The sequence below is a fragment of the Uloborus diversus genome, chromosome 4, assembly GCF_026930045.1.
Source record: "Uloborus diversus isolate 005 chromosome 4, Udiv.v.3.1, whole genome shotgun sequence".
Taxonomy (NCBI): domain Eukaryota; kingdom Metazoa; phylum Arthropoda; class Arachnida; order Araneae; family Uloboridae; genus Uloborus; species Uloborus diversus.
Genome location: NC_072734.1, coordinates 178,194,376 through 178,212,357, shown reverse-complemented (window position 1 = coordinate 178,212,357; position 17,982 = coordinate 178,194,376). Strand labels below are relative to the sequence as shown.

Below are 17,982 nucleotides of genomic sequence, written 5' to 3'. Positions count from 1 at the left end.
TTAGGAAACTATGAGGAAGCTCGATCCCCCCCCCTCCCCGTGAAAACTTTTTAAATATGCATGAAAAAAAATCATTGAAATCATTACAAAAAAAAGAAAAATAAGTTTTTTTTTTTTTTTTTTGCAAATAATTTTAGAAGTTTAGATTTTTTTTAGAATGTGTTGTCAGCCCAAAGTTCTTTGGAAATGGCAACCTCAAATTTTCGGAAATTTTCGATCACAAATACCTCTGCTTCTAGAGGGTAAGCAACGTTTCCACGTAATTTTTAATACTACTCGTTGCTTAAGATACGTACATCAGTTTATAATATTTTCTGGTGGTGTTACTTTTTTAATAATTATTTTGCAAAACAGCTTATAATAGGGAAGTATTCGATTTTCTAATTTTATTTTTATATGATAGAGTAACATACATGGACATCATCTGCAAAAAAAATTTTACGATACGACTAATACTTTTTTTTTTAAATAATTTTTTAAAGTTCACGCGCGAGTGACGTCATTTGCTTGTAAGTCCTTTGACTGACGTCACTGCCGCGCTGCGAGGCGGCGGGGTTGGCTAGGACAAAGAAGTGCTTGGCGATCTTTGGGGGAAGGCGCGGGAAAACAAGAGCCTTCTAACAGCAGCGCGCATAAAAGGCTAGTGAAAATCCTTTGCTGTCTGTAGGGTTTAATGCATTCTGCGATTGTTTTTAATTTGATTTTCTTTGTCATGGCTAGTACAATCAATTACAAGTATTGCTTCGTTCCTGGATGCGTATCTACATCTAAAAAAACTCCTCACAAGCGATTTGTTATTGTTCCGTCCCAGCAGGATCTTCGAAAGAAGTGTTTTCAAGTGTGTTTATTAATTAAAATTTGAAAATGAAAATTTGCACTGCATTTTAATTAAAAACTATGTCAAGTGAGAAATACAGTTTGAAATATATGTTCACAACTGTTCGTAAATAAATGTTTAATAAGCATATGAGATATTTTTTAAAAAATGCAAGTAAACAAAGGAATTTAAACCCTGCACAATAAACTTAAATAGAAAGTAATAGATGCATTACTATTTCCATTTTAATAACAGTGCAAAAACTATTAATACTTTCTTTTTAACATTCAAACTATCTTCAAATTTTAACTATTACAAATTGATAATTTAAAAATACATTTTCAGTTTATCACCAGAAGCGTTTTTATATATACAAGACCTTTCTCACATGCGAAAAGGTACTTATTTTATGAAATGAACACCATTTTCAAATTTATTATTTTTATCAAAAGAGCAAAAAAATATATTTTTCCTTTTTTTGCTAAGTTGCACAAAAACTCACGGATAATTAACATGTATTAATGGATTTAAAACAATTTTCCACAAAAAAAAAAAGCAGATCAACTTTTATTGCCAACAAAGCGAAAAATTTTCATGCAAAAACTACTCTAAAACTTAGTACTGGAATCACTTGCAGTAGGGTTGTTACAAAATGCGCGCCTCATTAAAAGCCGCCAAGTAAGAACTGGAATAGCGCTCTTACATTGTAATTTATATATTCAGATAAAAAAACCATCGACACACAAATGGAAATGATCAATCTTGATAAGGGAAACTAATGCGAATAATATGAACTGTAAATATAGACGGATATGTACGTACAATTTTAAAGACTAACAATGGTGAAACTTTGTTGTTTCACTCCCCGTTCTAGGACATTAAATCTCTCGTCCTTTCGAAAAAAGTCAAACACCATGAATGACTTTACTTGAGGAAGGTTATTGGATTGACCTTTCGTGAATCCTAGCTCCATGATGGAAAAAATGCTGGTTAAAGGCTTTAAAAAGGCTGAAAACGACAGTGCTATTCACCTCCTGGTAGGCGCAACACGGCATGGAAATGGAGCTCTGATCGGAACAGGGAAATGACGTCAGTTTCTGACGTTTTAGGCCACACCTCTTTTTTGCTCATCGCTCTTTAAAAAATTCATAAAAAATCAATCGTTGGTTTTAAAAATCCGGCCATGGTGAATTTTTGTGTTTTGTAAGCCTGTCAACAATGTGCAATAGTTAAAATTGGAATATTTGATAGGTTGATACTTCCCTAATTCAGTAGATTAGTAGGCTCCATAGTCCAGATAACGAACCGGTTTGTCGGCTAAGTAGCCGACCACAGTATTAGCCACAGGTAGTATTAGCCACAGTGAGTACAACTATTAGGAGAGTTAGTTCAAAAAAAAAATATAAGAGAAAAAGTACACCTGTTTATTTCTCTATGTTTGAAAATGTCAAAGACCATTCGGCAGATTTTCATGACATTTGACAAAGAAAATACTCAGTATATAAAAGAATGTAGCACATTGTCAATTTTTTCCCCTTAAATTTGGTTTGGTTTAATTTTCATTTAACACTCAAACAATATTTTTTCAAACCAACTAATATGATGAAAAGACACCTGCATATATCATTTTTGTACAATTTTAATGCCTGATTTAAATGACCTGAACTCTGCATTAAATGCATTTTGAACCGAGGAAAAAAACACGAATAATAATTTTTTAGCGAAAATGTAAACTTACCGACAGTGTTACTCATTTTTAGTTAAACACGTGATTTATCTTAAAATATTTAATCATTCATTTATTTATTCCATTGTTATATCAAAATTTCTGACATTACTTTGTTTTTCGCAACGTGACTTTGCAATATTTTTTTGAAAACAACTGATATACTTCGCAAAATTAAATGCGCTAAGAAACGAAACAAGTTTTTTTTTTCTCATCTTTAAATTCAGTTTTGTAGTTAATGGTTTGGTTTTTGTTGCAGTTTAAACATATTTTAAACATTAAAAATACTTTTTACACTATAAGGGAATTTTACTACGAGCAGTGCTTTAGTTCCTACAAAGGAACAAATGTAGGAAATAAACTTAATTGCTCATTAATCATTAACATCTTTCTATCTAAAGATCATTAACAGTCTTTAGCAAGTGCATGAAATTTGACAAAATAAGGGTGCAGTCCAATGAAACAGAGATAAACTTGGGTATACTTTTCAGTTAAAAGTACGTCACTTGGTTTGGTGACGTATACTTTCCACCTTGGTGACAAAAAAAAATGTTCTTAAGTCAACTGACGATATCTGCAAGTATAAAACAACCCCAGAATTTATAGACTGAGGATGTTGAATGTCGCCTACTACAAAATTTTTAGAGTACAATACGGCAAAGGAATTAAAATCGCGAAAAAAAAAAATCGCCAAGTGACGCATCCTTTTAACGCAAAACTACCAAAATTTGCAAAATTACACATCTTTAGTTATCAAAACAAAGAAAAGCAAATTTATATTTCAAAAGTTTAAATATTAACTAGAACCAGACACCAAACCGCACGTATAAAGCAATGTTTGCTGTCGCCAAATAAAACTGGAAAACTCAAATGCAAAATCATGCGGAAGAGTCCTTCACATAATAATATTACGATGAAATCATGCATTCACTTGGAAACTTTGAAGTTGAAGAACATCCCCTAAAGATGTCAGCAAATAAAACTTGACATGGCTGAAGGCTATTTGACTGCCGGATGCAATGACGTCAGTTTTGCATAAAATTTTTCTCTCTTTCAATTTTCTCGTGGTTTGTCTTTCTAATTTACCATTCCCAAAAGATCGGGAGACGAAATTTAACATGAAATTCTCCAGGCATTAATGTGTGAAAGAACAAGAAAATACTGCTCGCAATTTCGGCAGTTGTAAATTAAGTTTATTGATTTCTCAAGTCCGTGCTGCAATCAAATAAAGCAGTGATGTTTGTCCTTCAGTTACATCCTTTCCTGTTAAAATTTGATCAAAATATCTGAGAAACTTTGTCAAGAAAATTCTCGAAGTTAAATTACAGATTCACTAATTCCGTTTCAAATGATCGATAAAATAAGCTCTACATACTTCAACAAACAATAACGTTTTATTAACAACGGCTCAATAGCTTGTAGTTAAAATTTAGAAAATCGAATCTGTAGTTATAATTATATAGAATCTGATAACATGTGTATTGCAAATGTTGAATTGTATGTGTATTGCAATACAGCAAAGAAATAAGTATCTTTTTATTTAAAAAAATACGTTAGTTCAGTTTTAATGACTTATGGTTAACAAAAGTACTCAAAATGGAAAAATTTTCTGTAAGCTATGCATAATTTTTCAATATAAATACTTTCAACTTCATTTTACTTATTCTATTCAGCTATTTTACTTATCGCTAATATAAATATTAAACTCTTGAAATTGCCGATACGTTACTAGGGATGAGTTACTGGGTGTCCTGAAAAAGACTGACTGTTTTCAAAAATGTATAACAGGAGAACGGTTAATGATAAAAAAGAAATTCTTGCAAAACATTCATGTGGTGGGCGCTAAATTTTTCCCCTTAGAGCTCCAAATTTTAGTTCAAATCTTTCCATAGATGGCGCTGCACATAGTAATCCGGTAAGTCAAAATAGAAGAATTGAAATTCACCGAATTTTCCACCGATTACGACATGGATTACATGAAGGATTGTTTCAAAATATTGCTTTGTTCTTTTGTTCATTATTTTCGAAAAATTATGTCATTTTCTATATATATATATATATATATGTGTGTATGTATATGTATATAGAATATATATATATATATATATTCTATATATGTATATAGAATATATAATATATATATATATATATATATATATATATATATATATATATATATATATATATATATATATATATTACTTACTGGCTTACTAATTGAAACGCCATCTGTTGCAAAAAATTTCAACTAAAATTTGGAACTCTGGGGGTAAAAATTTACGCCCCACCACATGGATTTTCTGCAAGAATTATTAAGTTTTAAAGGAAGTAAGGGTTTATACTTTTTTTTAGTTAGTATTTAAAGTTTTTAGTTTTGCTTCAAAGAATGTACAGTTTCAAAAGAGTTACAGTATACTGCAGTGTTTTTAGCACCTACACTCATTTACTACAGTTCCGAGATACTAAACACTCCTCTAAGTAGGACATATAAGTGAATAGGGGAAGACCGCTTACATTGGACCACTGTTTAAATTGGACTGGGAGCTTCAAATCTATCGTAGAGTTCTGTGTTACATTCTGCTGGTGGAAATACAAATATCTGAAACCTTTGAGAATGAAGTTTCATCACATTTCGATCTGCATAGCTTGAGTTACGATGTGATTTGTGTTGAAAACGTGTTCGATCTTATTTTGAGAACTTGTAACTAGTAGAATAACACTAAAACTTGTGAATTGAGAAAATTGCTTTTATAGTATTATAAACAGCATTTAATGGGGATTTCAGCAGTGTATTTACAAGCACGATTGGGAAACTTGTTGACAAGGTATAAGGAAAAGAATAAAAATGACGTGTTTTCCTTTATTGGACCGAAGAAACTTTCCTAAATCGGACCCGTGGTCTATTTTTAGAATATGTAATTAAGCAGACCTTTTACTTTTCACGTTATAAAATAAGTGATTAGTGTATATTAATGACGTAGTTAGGATTGTTTTGAGCATTTTTAACAATTTTAGCACATTTTAAAGAAATTCATTTTGATTTTGGATTTTCAATCGCACTTTCTAGAAGCTGCCAACCATTAGACTAGGTGTGTATCCAATAAGATTCAATTTCAGTTTTGTTAAATATAGTTTTTCAATTTGACTGAAATTTGCACTTGTTCACATTATTTGCTAACTGGTTATTTTTTTAATTGCAAGGACCGGTAGTTCAGTTTAAGAACATGAAATTCAAACAAACATTTTAATTTTCTTATAGAATATAATTTGGTGGTTACATTTAAATGCGTATTTAGGAATACTTAAAATATAAATTATAAGGCTTATTAAATCATTCACACTGGTCTTTATTAAGTAAGTTACTTGCAAGCAACAACCTCATTAAATAGTTTTTTTTTTCCTCTTTTCGTTTTAGCCAGAAGCTTCAATTTCAATTTTGTTATATGCAATTCCTTTTTTACTTCCTTTTACAAAAAAGGAAGTATTGTATTCGCGAAAAAATTTTCACTCAAAAATCGCCCTTAATTTCCATTTTGCTCACCCCCAAATGAATGTTGAGTTTTTTTTTCGATTCGACCACATGCGGAAAAGTGCCTAAGAATGTATAGACACGCGAAATATCCATTTTGACCATCACCGAGGTAATTACAACGACTTTTCTCGTGACGTCTGTATGTATGTGCGTATGTGTGTATGTGCGTATGTGCGTATGTATCTCGCATAACTCAAAAATGGTATGTCCTAGAAAGTTGAAATTTGGTACATAGACTCGCAGTGGGGTCTAGTTGTGCACCTCCCCTTTTGGTTGCTTTCGGATTTTCCTAAGGGGGTCTTTTGCACCTTTTTGGGGGGAAATCATTGTTAATTTCGATGTAAACTCAAGTGGCGTTATAATTTGTCGGACACTTGGCGATATATCGCCAGTCTTTTGGTCGCCAAGTTTTGTCGCCAACTTGGCGACAAATTTGGCGGAGTTTTTTTTTTTGGTTTCAATTTGGCCATTGTTGGTGATATTTAGAGAATAAATATTGAATCACATTAAAATAGCGAATAATGGGGAAATGACATTAAATTGGAGTAAAAGGAAGTCATGTGATGCACACATCAGCTCGTTTTTAAATTATTAATAAAATTAACACAAGTTCCGACGAATCAGTGTTTAGTTCTCTTTAAGTTATGATCGTCGGTTCTATTGATGAATTTGTTAAGTTTGCATACATATTACCTTTGCATAAAAAATGGAAGACAGAAGAAGGAAACCTTCTTCCGCAAACGTTCTAACGTCATCGCCACAGAAAAAGGACACAGAACAAAAAAGGTAGCAAAAGAAGGAGCAAAGAACCACACAAAAATAACTGGACTTGCAATATTTGCCATAGAGATGAAGTGCAAAGCATATGAAATGCCATCAGTGGGATCATCAACACTGCGTCAAGTTTGCCACCAAAAATGGAAATTCTATTGCAAATTCTGTAAAAAGATTGTACAGTTCAAAAGCAAAGTACTGTATCATTATGGGGGGCCCTGAATATCCCTAGGGAGGTGCCCCACAGATTGAGAGAAGCACTGATCAAGAAGTTTTGGTGTTATGAACAAAAACACATTTCAATAACACTTATTGCATCTTCATACTAATGTATTAAATTCTTTCACATATTTTTCGAGATGTATCATACGCGAGAATAAGCACGAGAAACTTGAAAAATAAATAAATTAATTAAGAAAAAAAGGAAAAAATCCCCCCACCCATAATTCAGTTTTAGAGTTTTGTCCTCAAGATTTATGAAATCGACTTTCGTAAGACCTGTACACCAAATTTCGTTACTGCAAATTCTAGTTTTGCGAAGTGTGAAGAGATCGCAAGTCCTAAAGTAGACACTTTTACATTGTAAAAACGATTCGGAAACGTTCCTGGAAAATAATGGGCAGCTGATGTGTTCAATTTCGTCCAGTAATATATCTTGCAAAAACCAGGAACTTTTTTCGCCAAAAGTCAGTAACATTTCTAAGGAATTCGGAAAATATCACGATTAAGGCCACTCTGGAACTTTCAAGGGAAATTAGGTACCTTTGACGTAATTGATTAGAATCTTCCTGATTCACTAAGAAAGTTCTATAGGCATTAATAAAATGCTAACATGGCCAACGCTGAGACAGAATTGCAAGTAAGAACCAAGCACCTCCATCGCCATTAAACCTTGCGAAGCTGCAGCTTCCCAGTGACTTATTCACTCTCATCGGGATCTTAGTCAAACTGGGCGGACAGTAACAGAAATAAAGCCGATAATCTTAATAAACACATCAGTCAATCTTAAAACTGGTAATTAAAACTTTTTTTCCCAACGAAAAGTGTGTACTCTTTCAACTTCTAGCAATTCAGGAAACCTTTTTGCAAAAATACTTGAGTTTAGGATTAAATGAATAAAAACCTTGGGTATCTCGAAACGTTCCACAGAAATAATCAGTAACGTTTTGAAAATTTTTCACAGTGTATAATGAGAGGAGAAGTTAGCAAATCTTATGTTATATCAATAATTCTTTGCTTAATAGGAATAAAAATATTTTTTGAATTATATTTCTAAAGGCTTTAAGGTGGGCGAACACCTTAAATATTTTTTCTTTAATATTTATTGCACCTTTCTGAAACTGTATACGATTATTGAGCATGACATAAATAACATATTTTGACTGCTTATTTGTTGAAAAAAAAATGATAGTTTTTTTTTAATGCCATATTTTTAGCGAAAAACTACCATTTCCTTAACACTTCCAGTGCTTTCATTTTTTCATAATTTAAAAAACTTTTTGTGTCCTTCTCTTTATAACATATCAGAGAGTGATGTGACCCTTCGATTTCAAAATAATTAACTAAAAACAGGTTTTATGGATAAATGTTTGAAAATTTCCCCCGAAAAACGTGCTGTCTGCCCCTAAGTTTAATTGATCATTATTTCAAAGCCACATATTGCATGTGCATTAACTTTTCGAGGTTTATATCACAGTACTTTGTTCAATTACCACGTTTGCAAATTTACAAATCTATAAAAACTAATACATTTTTCGCTAGAGCTGTTGGCTTAAATAAAAACTTGAAAACGTGGTTATGAGGAAATCAAGAAAGAAAAAGTGAATTTCAGTTATAAGCAGTGCATTTGAGTTTAATAAATTGTTAATAGTTTTCTCAATAACTCGTCGATTTAAAAAACAATTACGAATTTAGAAATAACAATTACACTGAGAAAAATGAAGTTTTCAAAAATGAATACGTTTATACTTTCAAATTTTCTTGAAACCTTCGGTTTCAAATATGAGTACCCATGTTTTCAAATAGTGTACTGAATTCTTTCATACTCAAAAATGAGTATATAATACTCAGTTTTGAAATTAGTACATATTAAAAAATGAGCTCAAATACCTCAAAAATGAGCACACATGTTGATTTGAGTATTTGATGAGTATTTGAATGTTTCAAATTTGAATACCACGTTGTCGGAGCCATTTTGACACGCAATATGTTCAAATTTGAGTACTTTTTCGTCATTTTACTTTTTCGTCATTTTTGAAATTGTTGTTTTTAGAGTGTAGGCTCTCTAAATTTCTCAAAATATTGAAATCGATTTTGTTCGAAAATTAAGGTGTTCGCCTACCTTAAAAGCAGAATAGTAGTATTTTATTAACATGAAATCTCACCGTATATCCATCATACGTCCAGGATCCAAATTTCATGAAACAGGTCTGCTCGTCAAAAGGGAAATATTCCACGTCCATTAGGCAGGAGCTTTTGTAGATGGCAGGGGGCTTCCAATCCACCATGCCGTCAGAATGAAGAATGGCTTTGGTCATTATAGTAACCTCGTAATTACCGTCTGCACTGAAAAATTACGCGAACCAACAGTAAATTATGACTTTATCATTTATTCCAGCAGTTATGATTTTTCATTGCCACGGTATTTATTAATAACTAGTGGCACCTGCACGGCTTTGCCCGTATTAGAAAATTAAAAGGTCTTTTGGTTCGCCTGTATATTTACAAATAATGAATTTCTCGCCAATTGGCTTGCCCATGTTATGAATCCACGTTATGATAACTTGGTAATTTACTCGTCCATCGTATGACAATTTTGCTCGGGGAAATGTTTTAAAAATTGGAATAGAAAAAGAACAAATCGAATTTTCGAAAAAATCGCCGCGAGGTGCACATCTCCATACTACAAAATAATTCTGTGCCAAATTTCATGAAAATTGGCCAAACGGTCTAGGCGCTATGCGCGTGACAGAGATCCTGACAGACAGAGAGAGATCCGGACAGAGATACTTTCAGCTTTATTATTAGTAAAAAAAGAAAATGTACATAACTATGAACCATATGAGACAGTGAGAGAAGCAAAGGATGTAAGTGCACATTTTTAAGCTTTGAGTAAAGCGCGTTTAAAGATAACATCCTAGGTATGCTTTCATTGATTTTTTTCCTTAATCATGCTGCATAGAAGCAACTAGCAGGACTTCCAGTACCATCTCTTGCCCTAAGACAGAGGAGAATTCACCTACCTACTATGTGTACTGGTTATCTCCAAATTTTTAACTTTGCCACTTACATCCCTTTGCTTCTCAGTGCCTCATATTGTTTTCATGTTTTCAAAATTTCTTTATAGTGATTTAACGTAAAATATTCAGGTTTTTCTTTCAGCAAACAAAAGGAAACAATATAACTTTCTCATTTTTAAATAATTTCCAGTAAAACACACAACCTATTTCAAAACAAAAAACGCTTCATAAGTGTGAATTCATTTTATATTTTTCAATAAGAAAGAATTCAAGCAATGCTTTGATTCAAGAAATACTGAGTATATTGTTAACTGAAAATATTAAAAGTTTTTCTGGACGTTCTTTCCCCAATGACATTATTTCACGATTGGTTTAGCACTATCTACAGTGGCCATTGAATTGATTATCCCGTTTTCTTAAAACTGATTAAAAACTTCCTTATTCATTGTGTGTAACGTATTAAATGACTTAGTGGCACTAAATTTCAATAGAAAAACAAGAAAGATGTCGACACATGAAGTAAAAGGTAGAAATGAGTAAACTGGATGAATGTTCTGTAAAGTACATATTTTTAAAAAGCATTCACAGAACGTTACAAGTACTTTTGTGCAGTCGTTAAAATGCATTATTATTTTTGTTTCTGATTAAAAACCACCAAAGTGTGCTGAAATGCTTTAACGTTGCGTATTAAAGCGCGAACTATGTATCTTACAAATGTAGGCGTAAATTCAGATCTTAGCAACTTTAGTTGCAAATGTTAATATTCTTCATTATATGCTATTTTATTGTGTAGCATTTAACAATGCCTGAATAATTGAAAAAAAAAACTTTCGAAATAATTGTACCTTGAAATAGAGTGGAAGATATTGGTTTTTCACTGGAATAGAACTATTTATAATCTAAAACGTTAAATTTTCTCCCACTATATAACAGTCTTCGTATAATTCTAGCGCCAGAATACGTCTAATAAAAACTATAAAAAACTAAAATATGGATGCAAAATATATTTTTACCTGAGCATCAAGGGTTTGTTCCCAAATACTTCTTCAAATATGCGCTAACCGTTAAATCTAGAAAAATGCATTCACAAAATATTCCCGATATGTACCCAAAATATTTTATAAGGGCAACTCCACGGATAAATGACTGACATTTTTATAGCAAAACCGTATGCAATTTTTTACATTATACACAAAATATTCATTATTTAAAAAATACTTTACCCTTGTGTATTACTCTTTTTAAACTGAATTTAGTTGTATAGTTAAATTTTCAAAATAACTTTGATTTGATTTTTAAAAAAATAGTTAAAAACATGGTAACTGTTTGACATGCGGACTGCAATAATGTCAGTATTTACCATGCTTTTAACTAGTTTTTCAAAACCACTAAAAGAACACATTGGGAATTCAATTACATCATTAAGCTTAAGAAAATAATTAACCAGGAGAAAAGATTTTGAAAATAATGTATATTTGGCTTGGAATCCGGCAAAATGCATATGGTTTTGCTCCCAAAATGTCAGTCAGTTATCCATTGCAATTACCCTTAACCAACAATGCTGTAACACAAAAGTTTAAATATGTCGTTCCACTTAAACCATTTTTAAGCAGTTTATTGCGAAACCATTTTTCTGCAGTTTTGTTCACATACCAAATCTTATATTTCAAAAGATTTCATGAAAAATCATATCTTGCAGAATATTTTCTGCTAGATTTTTTTATTTCTTATTCGTACAGAGCGTAAAAACGTGAAATAGATGATTCAGTGCAAAAGACTTAAGATTTGTTATTGATTTCTTAAAAGGTTTCTCTTCTTATTCTCAAAGATCTCAATCAAGAAAATGGTTTTATCTCGTTTATTTCGCTGACAAATTGGAATTTCATGCCAGATGATGCATTTCGTTCTTGGGAACGCTACATACTCTTTAAAGTATAAGACTACAAGCATGAATTTGTTTAAGCGAGATCAAGAAGTTAAATTTTTATTTTTCCTAATGCATTTTTCCTTTCACTTTTTCCAAATAACTTTCTGCATTATTTAGCCATTTTCCAAAGCCAAAACTCAACGTATGTGTCAGCTGAAGAAAAGAGTAACGAAATTTTTCATCCTCACACATGAATTATTTGATTTAATCCAAAAAACTTTATACAGTCGAATTTGCTTATAACGAGCACTGTTTTAACGAGAACTCGGATTTAACGAAGAATTTAGAAACGCTTGACTGGTACAATGGAGCATAACTCGCTTTTTCAAGCAAACCCCGCTTTAAGCGAGCAATATTTTTGTGTTTTATAAAATTCCTGTTGACTTTTCTTCTTCTAGTTCAGTTGATTTTGTAATGAAGAAATTTCTGTAGCATTCCGAAGTCAATTGAAACCAAGTGATGAGTTATAAATACTGAGAACTAGTGATGCTGATATTTCTTTGACTTAGTGGGGCAGAAAAACATTTGAAACTTACTACTTGAATGCAGAAAACCAAGATACTAGACATTTAAAACCAAACTAACTTCATCTGAACTCTTTATCTTTACTGATAATAAAGCTGAAAGTCTGGTTCTGTGTCTGGATGTCGGGATATCTGTGACGTGCATAGCGCTTAGACCGTTCGGCCAATGTTCATGAAATTTGGCACAAAATTAGTTTCTACTATGGGGGTGTGCACCTCGAAGCAATGCTTTGAAAATTTGATGTTGTTCTTTTTCTAGTCCAATTTTAAGAACATTTTACCGAGCAAATTATCTTAACGTGGAGCAGCAAATTACCATAACGTGGACGAGCAAATTATCATAACCCGGTGCGAGCAAATAAACAAAGCAAAATTGCGAGAAATTCATCATCCATTATTTGTAAATATACAGGCGAACCAAATGAGCTTTTAATTCTCTACTACGGGCAGAGCCGTGCGTGTACCACAAGTCCGAAATAAAAATGAAAAGAAAAATAAATAAATAAATTAAAATAATTATGCTTGAATTTTTCTGATTTTTTTTTCTCACGAAACCGATTATTACGAGCTCTCGGTTATAATGAGCAAATACTGTCCAACCACGGATTGTATGGAATTTTCAAACGTCCAGATGAGACAAATCTATCTGAATGAGGGGGAAAATTAAAAATTTGATGCACGTATTCCGCTTATTTGAAAGAGACTTTGCTTCTGCAAAAGCTGACATTGCCAAAAATAATAGATTCGTCAATTTCCAACTGTAAAACGGATGTTTGTCTTTCCATACAATCCTTGGTCAGACAATATTTTGGTCAATTCGTGCTAGTTGTGACAGAGTTCCACTGTATTATCTTAAAACGTTGATATTTCCCCTTTATATTTTTTATAAAGATTTACAGATTAAATCAAAATGAAAAGAAATAGAGTCATTCAATGAATACAGTTGTGCTTACTTATTGTAAAGGACGATGTCAGGAAGCCATATTAGTTCAGCTGGAACGTGCAGTTTAGTAACGCCTCCATAATCATCAGGATCCCAACGCATTTTGTAGTCGTTCCATTCCTAAATTAAGAGAAACGCAAACACACAAACAGAGAAAAATAAGTTTATAAGAGTAATAAAAGTAATTAAATGCGGTAGAAATAATACTTATTTTTACACTATTAATTACAGATTAGAAATAGTTTAATAGTGTGAGAGGGTAAAACCATGAGGTTTGAAAGATGGCCTAATAAGGTTTATTCTATTACTTATTTTCACATAATGCTATTTCACAGCAATGAAGAACGAGTTCTTTATCACTTAGAGAAAAACTTAAGACAAACACACTTTGAAAAATCAGTCTATAATTTTACCCATCTGCGTCTATATAAATGCAACATTATAAATCTAACACTTTTAGATATTTGAACTATAAGTAGATTACTGTTATAAAATTGTAATAATGATAAATATTATTTTTTTAGTTGTTGTAGTCTGAGCTGTACAGAATAGGAAGTTGGAACAGTGAGACAACAGCAATGTTTTTACTTCCTTTTACAAAAAAGGAAGTATTGTATTCGCGAAAAAATTTTCACTCAGAAATCGGCCTTAATTTCTATTTTGCTAACCCCCGAATAGATGTTGAGTTTTTTCACCGACTCGACCACACGTGGATAAGTGCCTGTGAACGTATAGACACGCGAAATATCCATAATGACGATTCCTGAATTAATTTCAACGAATTTTCTGGTGACGTCTGTATTTACGTATGTATGTCGCATAACTCAAGAACGGTTAGTCCTAGAAAGTTGAAATTGTGTATGTAGACTTCTTGTGGGATCTACTTGTGCACCTCCCCTTTTGGTTGCATTCGGGTGTTTCTAAAGGGGTCTTTTGCCCCTTTTTGGGGGGAAATCATTGTTAATTTCGATGCAAACTCAAGTGGTGTTACAATTTGGCGGACACTTGGCGATATATTGCCAGATTTTTGGTCTCCAAGTTTTGTCGCCAACTTGGCGACAAATTTGGAGATTTTTTTTTTTGTTAATCTGTTTCAATTTGTCCACTGTTGGTGATATTTAGAGAGTAAAATTTTGTTTCACATTAAAATTGCCAGTAATGGGGAAATGACATTAAATTGGAATAAAAGGAAGTCATGTGATGGCTCTTTTTTTTTCGTTTGGATATTTCTGGTAAAGCCCGGTAAAACTTTTTTGAGTCAACTCGAATTACTGTGAACAGTATTATGAAAAAATAGCTGTTCTGAAATCTGGTGAACGAAACAAAAAAAAAACTGTGTCATCATAATTTGACCTCACGAACTAAAATACCTTCATTGCTTGTTACCTCCTTTCTAAACTGTTGAAAAAGCATTAAAGACTGGTGTTATTAATCTTACATTTGCCTATTATATAACGTTCATTTTAGCAGAAGAATGATGTTCTTATTTATTTTGTACTAGTGGCACCCGCACGGCTTCGCCCGTAATAGAAAAATTAAAGGTCTTTTGGTTTGCCTGTATATTTACAAAATAATGTATGGTGAATTTTCTCGCCAATTGGCTTGTACCGACGTTACAGTTCCACGTTATGATAATTTCGTATCTCGCCAATTGGCTTGTGCCCATGTTACGGTTCCACGTTATGATAATTTCGTAATTTATAATAGTTTTTTTCTTAAAATTGGAATAAAAAAAGAACCACATCGAATTTTCGAAAAATCGCTTCGAGGTGCACACCCCCATGCTACATACTAACTTTGTGCCAAATTTCATGAAAATCGGCCGAACGGTTTAGGCGCTATGCGCGTCGCAGACATCCTACAGACATCCTACAGATATCCAGACATCCAGACATCCTCCGGACAGAGAGACTTTCAGCTTTATTATTAGTAAAGATATCAAAATGAGGAAACAGTATAAAACCATTTCTACGCCTCTCACTGTTCTCAAGTTACTTTTATATTAAATGCAGCAAATTTTTCGATTAAACTAAATTTAACTACAACTATCTTGCTGGTGCAATCAATAATAAAATAAGTTTAAAAGCCCTGCACGAACAAAATAAGGATTCTTGAATGAAATTATGACTATTGTTGCGTAATGATATTACGAAACGTTTCCCTTTCATACTTGTCCAAATCTTGTCCTTGAAAAAATTGCGTTTTGTTTCTTCTTCTTCTTATTTTTTTTGTGTTAATTTGCAGTTTTCTCTTGATCTATTTTTTAAATATCTATTACAAAGGCAAATATTGCTCTATATGAAAAAAAAAATCTTTCTTTGCTATTTAACAGTAAAAAAAAGTTGAATCTTCATGTCTCACCGTACCACATTTCCCCTTACCCGTGTTTAAGGGGAGGAGTGGGTGCAGTCAAATTTTAAACCCAGTAAAAGCATTTAATCGTTTTTCTAGATTTCCAAATCATCGATCTATTTTCGGCTCCTTTTTTAAAAATTTATTTGTTTATACACTTGAACTAAAGCATGCATAATAGTAAAAACGTTGTAACTTGCGATGAGTGTTCTCAGTATGCCAGAACAAAGCAATGAAATCTTTCCTCCCTATTATCTTTAGTGAAAAAGTGACATTATAATGGCTAAAGCCGACCCATCACTTGAGTTATACTGCCATATCCATGAAACGAAAAAACTATGAATTGGATGTGTCGGTTTCACCACTGTACCTTATTTTCCCTTTACCCGTATTTAACTCTATAGGAGCTATGTGCAGTCCAATTTTAAACCGAGTAAAAACATTTAAATGGTTTTCTAGATTTCCATATCATTGATCTATTTTCTGCTCCCTCATTTTATTTATTTGGTTCTTCGATTGAACTAAGGCATGTACAGTAAGTAGTACAAACGTTGCAACTTGCACTGAGTGTTCTTAGTATGCCAAAACAATAAAATAAAATCTTTCCTCCCTATTCTCGTTTGTGAAAATATTACACATCATAATGGCTAAAGCCGACCCATCAGTTGAGTTATACTGCCATATCCATGAAACGAAAAAACTATGAATTGGATGTGTCGGCTCGACCATCCAGCGATCAGGAACGATGCCCGGAACAATACTTTACAGCCCGGTGGAGGAAGAAGAAATGTGCCCATTTTTCACCAAAGTGGTCATCACTATCCAGTGGAGTATTCCTTTCATTATTCTACGACTCCCCGGGGAACATCCCTTGCGGACGATTCAGAACGACCTGGGTCGCGTGAGATGTAATCCAAACTGTGCACCTGGGACCGGAACCGAAACTAGTTTTCTCTTCTTTTGAAAACATTTGTTTTTTTCCCTCCTTCGTTTTTCTGTTTTCCCACTTTTCTCGCTATCATTAATTTTTTTTTCTTGTTAAGCAATTGCCATGTATTTTAACTATACAGTGTACTCCCGGTTATCGGCGGAAATGGATGGCCTAGGTTCTGCGGATAACGAAAATTGCGGTTAATCCGAAAAAAGGCTTAAACTGAGGGGTAAAGAAGATAAAAATTGTATTTTGATTGATTGTATTGCACATAAAACATGATACAGTGAAAATAGTTGCGGTGTTAAAAATTATAGCTAGTGCATGTAATGGCTTTAACTGCTCTTTAAAAGATCCACTTGCAGGCATTTAATTATAGTTAAAATGATAAGTGTATGTAAACAAAATGCACGTAAAACTAAAAACGTATCGCTCATTATCGCAAACGAATTACACATACGCGAGCAAGCGTGCAAGCAGATTTACTACAACAGAAAAAGCTAGGATACGCTAAAAAGACAGGGAAGAGGGGGCGAGTTTTTTCAAGACTAGTCCGGTCACTGGTTTACGCGCGTAAGTAGTGTAGAATTTAGTAAGTTTAGTAGATCTAAAAATCGCTAAGTAGTGTATGAAGCAGTAACTAGTGTAGATCTTAAAATTAGGTTTCAACAAGTCAGATTTCGGTAACCTTTGAAGATTTGATGTCATTGGAAGGGGGGAGGAAGAAAGAAAAAAGGAATGTCTAAAAATTAACGAATTAGATTTTTAACGAATTAAGCTAAAATGTGAGCATTTATTTACTTTTCAGTTCATCATCGGTTTTTTTCATCGTTTTTTTTTTTTTTTTTTTTTTTAAGGGAGAAGCTGCGGATAATTGAGAGTTTACTGTACATATATTTGTTTCCTTTGTTCCACACATACTTTGCCTACAACGCATGTTTAATGGATTGTACTCACTTTTTTTTAAATTCATCAATATTTGAAGAGCAAACATTCAAACCGTGTTTTCTCCAAAAATGAAAAAAAAATGAGTTAGTGATTTTTCTTTGAACTCAACATTAAATGGTACAAAAATATACTATTGTTTTCAACCAAAACATGTTTTTTCCCATCATAAAACTATTCATAAAATTCAGGCTTCGTTCAAAAAGTGTTTCCTCCAGAGCCAGTTTCCAGTCAAACAGTGATTCCTCCAGCCAACCAATCAGAGCTATTCT

General features: G+C 32.7%; 1 protein-coding gene across 1 annotated transcript in view; it reads right to left on the bottom strand.

Moving 5' to 3' along the window:
- The window catches only part of LOC129220457 (acetylcholine receptor subunit alpha-like), a 46,620-nt gene that overhangs the window by 21,155 nt on the left and 7,483 nt on the right, over positions 1-17,982 (bottom strand). Inside the window, 2 exon segments of the mRNA XM_054854877.1 lie at positions 9,234-9,414; positions 13,493-13,602. Coding sequence (XP_054710852.1) covers positions 9,234-9,414; positions 13,493-13,602 — 291 coding nt within the window.